General features: G+C 48.1%; 1 protein-coding gene across 1 annotated transcript in view; it reads right to left on the bottom strand.

Moving 5' to 3' along the window:
- Positions 1-5,038, bottom strand: part of KIAA1549 (KIAA1549 ortholog) — a 78,311-nt gene extending 73,273 nt beyond the window's left edge. Inside the window, exon 1 of the mRNA XM_012557298.2 lies at positions 2,386-5,038. Within this exon, the coding sequence (XP_012412752.1) occupies positions 2,386-5,023 (2,638 nt within the window). The 5' untranslated portion in view covers positions 5,024-5,038. The remainder of the gene's footprint in view (positions 1-2,385) is intronic.
- Positions 5,039-5,230: the final 192 nt, after the last annotated feature.

The following is a 5,230-nucleotide window of genomic DNA, read 5'->3' as shown; positions in this document are numbered from 1 at the left end:
CTCCCTCAGGGCCTCAGAAGGAATCAACATGGCCAACACCCTGATCTCGGACTCCCAGCCTCTGGAACTGTGAGAGGATACATTTCTGTTCTCATAAGCCCCCCAGTTTGTGGTTCTTTGTTACAGCAGCCCTAGGTAACTAATACAGCCCCTAATGACAAAACACGAGGCTTTAAAAACTCTCAGCGATAATAGTTGAAAAGACCTTAAGATGTTACCCAACAAAACTAGATAACATCTTTCTCTAGAAAACAAGGTCTTCCATCCCCACTTTTCAAAGCAGTGAGTGAAGGGTTTTCACCATTAATCTTGGGAAAGAAAAGATTTTCACAATTCCTATATATTAAAATTCTATGTCGGAAACAAAATATTCCTATTCTAGCTATGTTTAACTTTTTTTTCACACCTAAAAAGTTCTATTAAAAATGCGTATTAATCAATAAGCCCGTTTCTCCGTGTTTAGTAAACATATCGCTGCTCCCCCGTCTTTTCCCTATTATTTTTGCTTTCCTCTGCCATAAATTTCTCAAAATGCAGAAATAGACAACGTTTGATATTAATTATTGTTCAGTTTTCCATTTTCTCTCCTCAAGTCTTAAAACTAATGACAGAATCACTTTGCATTCTTCATTCTCGCAAATGACCACAAACGGTCTGCAAGTATCGATTCTGGGGTGACAAATTTTAGTAAGTAGGCGAATTCGCAAACAGAGAATCCACGAGTAATGAGGACCGGCTGTATTCACTCTTACAGAACTCTGCTTCAACCATTCTTATTACAGCCGCCAAGGAAACATGGCTCATTACCCACCTCGCTGGACTCGAGGCTCCCTGAAGGACGGAACCATGTCTTATTCATCTGTAGTCCCGTACAGCTTCTAGAAGCACCTCTTACCTACGAAGTACTCAATAACTATTTCTCCTGAATTAACAAGAAGGTGCCCAGGTGGCACAAATGGTTTGTGCTCAATTACGAACCCAGGGGTTTTTGGGTGAGAGCAAGGACAGCAAAGGTTCAAGCTGCTCCGACATCTGAGGGTGGAGTACCACCCTAGTGAGTGCAGGATCCATGGCCCCTCACTAGGGATGGAGAAGAAGACCGAGCATGGTTTTCTCTTTCTCCTTCCTCGCCTCCACCTTTCCCCCTTCCTCTCTTTTCCTCTCTGCTTCACTCTGATCCAGCTTTCCTGCCATTTGTTTCTACTCCCCATCCCCTATTCCACCCAAACCAACACCCAAAGCAGCTACTCATCAATACCAGGTTGTAGTTAAGCATATACTAACAGGCTACAAGACATCATGGACAACAGAGGTCATTTCGCATGAAGAAGAGGTGTAGACCCTGGTCAAGTGGGCCCCTGTCACTGGAAATTATCCTTGAAAGGAGTCTATCTTATGTCTGCACGCCATCACACGGACTCTGGTTAACATGGCTAACGCAGCCCACGCAACTGCATGAAAAACTCTTGCGTGGCTGGCTAGTAACTCAGGCGGCAGGTTGAGGGCATGATCAGAGCTATGACTGAATCCAGACGTTGTTTCGTCACTCCATTTTTCCTCCCTCAGGAGCCAAGTGACATTTACAGGAATATATAAGGACAAAGTGCCCTCCTTTAAAGGAAAAGTAAGAACAGCAATCGAATAAGAAATTGCAAGGGTTGCCCTTATACGTTTGCTCAACTCATCATTTGAACTAAACACAAAAGTTGTATTTGTATTAACCATGCCATCTGTGCACACACTGGGTTATACGTAACAGGACACAGATGCTACCAAGAACTTTTCAGGCTCATTTTAATCTTTAATGTGTTCTTATTGCTACTGCTCACTGATACGTAATGGTTTGTGAGTGCTTCTTGGGAGCCAGGCACTGGGCTAGGTATTTTACATGCATGAATGCATTCAAATCTTTATGATAACCCAATGAAGTAGGTGTCACTAACATCTTTGTTAAATAAATGAGGAAAATGAGGCTTGGAGAGGCTAAATAAATGCCCACAGAATTCATAGAAGGTAAGCAAAGGCAAAGGAATAAGGATCACCACCCAGGGATTGTCTGACTCCAATGCCTATACTCCTAACCACTATGCTATACATTTCTTAAGCATTTCATATGGGGGAAATTAAAAAAAAAGCAGTTGATGTGGAGTCAGCTCTGATGCATGGCAACCCCATATGCGTCAGAGTAGAACTATGCTCCATGGGGTTTTCAATGGCTGATTTTTCAGAAGTAGACTGCCAGGTCTTTTTCCCTAGGCACCTCTGGGTGGACTTGAACCTCCAACCTTTCAGTTAACAGCCGAGCATGTTAACCATCTGCACCACCTGAGCACCTTAGAAAGCTCACCCCAACCAAGAGAAGGAACTTTAAGCAGGCGACCTTACCAGCTGTGATCAAATAGGCATCAGGAACTGTGATATCACACACATATGGTGGCTTGGTGGTGATCAGCGGTGGTGTGTTGAGCATGGCGTCGGGAGTGGTGGTGGTCCCCGGAGGAAGAGATGGCAGAGGAAGAGCAGTAGAGCCCTTGTGGGGGTTCTGACTTGCAGTCCTGCTGCTCAGGGCGAGGGTGGGGTCAACAGTACGAACAGTAGCAGCACTGGAATTAGATGTGCTGGGTTCAGTGGAGGTGTTCACTGGTAAATCTGTGGGCACGAAGGATGTGCCCACAAATATTGGCTCTGTGGGGAGAGATGAGGGGGTCACCTCAGAAACAAATGAAGAAGCTGATGGCAGGTACACGTTTGTTACTGATACCGTCATGGTAGGAATGATGGTGGAAAAAGAGGGTAAGACAGACGTGTGGTGATCTGTAGTGCTGACGTCATCGTCAGGAGGCATGGGAGTCGAAAACAGAGGCGACTCAGTGAACGTGGGCGGAGCATGAGAAGCAGTCAATGGTGATGTGAAGAGAGTCCCATCAATTGCAAGGTCAAAGATAGACTCAGAACTAGAGGGCGCCAGTGTGGTGACTGCAGACTCATGGGAAATGAGTGAAAACTCAAAACAGGAGGTAGTTTCAGTGAAAGCTGAGGTAAAATGAGTGTCAGAATCTGTCAGTGAAACCACTGATGCTTCAGAGAACTTGAAAGAATCAGATGGTACACTTGATAGTGGTGGCCTTTCAGAGTAACCAGGTAGAAAAGTGAATGTGTTTGAAAGAGGGTCTGAACTTGGCCAGAGCTGGGAAAATCCAAGGTCTGTGGAATTAGGAACAGAAAACAGAGGTGACTGCCAACTGACAGAGGCAGATGACGTAAATGCCTCCACCAGTGTAGAAAACGCCTGAGAAATAAACATCGACAAATCACTTGATACGGCAGACGCAGATGCCAGAACTTCTGAGGATGAAGATACCAAGCTGCTGAACTCCAGCAGAGGCGTCGAGAAAAAGCTGGATGCAAAATCCAAAACACTTCCAGTTTTGTGTTGGGAAAAACTAGGTGGTTCTTGGTCAGAGAAAAGCGAAGATTCTACCGAAGGAACCAAACTATAGGGCGTGAAAAGGCTTGAGTCTGTGATAGCAAGCGACGAGGTGTTTTTATTTGCTGTGACAGAGAAAGATGAGTCAAGGAAAACACTGGATGACATGACTTCAATTTCTATAACTGAGGAAGAGCTGAAGGATGAAGACTCAAGTGACCCTGTGACAGAAGGGTGATCATAGGGAGGAGAAATGTGTGTGGACACAACGCTACTCATGTCCACCTCAGCTGAGGCACTGAGGCTCGGTTCTGGGATTTCCACAGATGGAGAAGAAAGTGAAACTACAGGTCTTGAGGGGAAAAGTGTATTAAATTGTTGAGGAGTCTCCTCAAATTCGGAGAAGTCGGCTGTTGCTATGCTACCCAGTGGAGTGAGGCTGCTGGCTTCCAATATGGTCAAACACAAGGTCTCAGGGCCGTCCGCCGAGCCCACATCTTTCTCCAGGAAGCTTGAGGACAGAGCTTGCTGAGGTGAAGACAGACTGCAGGACACGCACCACGCACGCAGTCTAGAGAAAGGCATGGGGCTCAGGACAGGCACGTCAGCCACATGAGGTGGGGACACTGAGTTACTGGGTGGTTCGGACGTTTCACTGGAGTTGCTAGGAAGAAAAGGGTGATCCCAAACATCAGGTGATGGAGTAGAAAAGGGTACAAATACAAGGGGGGCTGAAAACGAAGTAGAATCTGTGGTGCTGCTGAAAGCAAGGGCTGTGTTTAGCACAGGTGTGGTCGGGTATATTTGTGGAGAAACGGTGCTTTTTAAACCTTGACTCAAAATGGTGGTCGCCTCAGCACGGCCATCTGTACTTGCTGCCAGAACCTGCTCAGGGAGCTGCGTGGCCTCCCCTACGGGGAGAGACGGCTGTTGAGTGAGGCCATCGCCTACCGTCTCGGGCACTGGAGACGGAGAACCCGAGGGGAGGGTTTCTGCATCCTCCACGACTGAAGCCACACTCTCCAGCAAAGTCCTGCTTGACCAGTGCCCAAACGCGTCAGTGGGATAAAGCACCAAATTACTGCCCAGAGTCGGAACCAAGCCCTTGGAAGTGGGAAAAGCTGATGGAGACAGGCTGGGACCACGGGGGGGTTCGGCATCTGTCGGGGATGGCTGCGCGGCGTGGTGCCAGGTGGATGCCACTTCTTGGTTGGGTAAAGAAATAACGGGTAAGGACGACGTCAGCACAGCTCCTGGCGCATCTGTGGGCAGCCCGAGGGGGCTGACTGTAATGTCCCGTGCAGGAGAGCGCACCTGTGAAGTGGTCCAGTGGGCATCTGGCAAAAAGTTATCCATCTCGTCGTCATCCGGGACCACCTCATTGCTCCTCACCGACACATAATTTGCCACAAAGACGCTGGGACCTGCTGAACTCTGGGCCACTTCTCCTTGGTTAGAAAAGGTGATATGAAAAGAGGTGGCAGGCGGAGGGGATGTGGCGTGGGCAGAGCTGCTTCGCGGGGGCTCTGGAGCGGGTTCTGTTAAGGCCACGTGTGCACTGCTGTGCATGGTGCTGCTCCCCAACGGGGGCTCCATGGAGTGTGAAGACACACCGTGCAGGTCCAGGGAGGGCTCGCCCGCTGAGGAGACACAGGTGGTCAGTCACAACACAGCCAAAGTCCCAACGGTAATACCCTGCTTCAGACACGAAATCTGCTCTTTCCACACACAGCCACCCGCTGTAAATAGCCCCGGTTCAGAGTTAGAAGTTAGTGTGACAGCTAGGTATAAGCCAGAAAATAC

The sequence above is a fragment of the Trichechus manatus genome, unplaced genomic scaffold (genome assembly GCF_000243295.1).
Source record: "Trichechus manatus latirostris isolate Lorelei unplaced genomic scaffold, TriManLat1.0 scaffold00093, whole genome shotgun sequence".
Lineage (NCBI taxonomy): Eukaryota > Metazoa > Chordata > Mammalia > Sirenia > Trichechidae > Trichechus > Trichechus manatus.
This window is presented reverse-complemented; position numbering and strand designations above follow the sequence as displayed.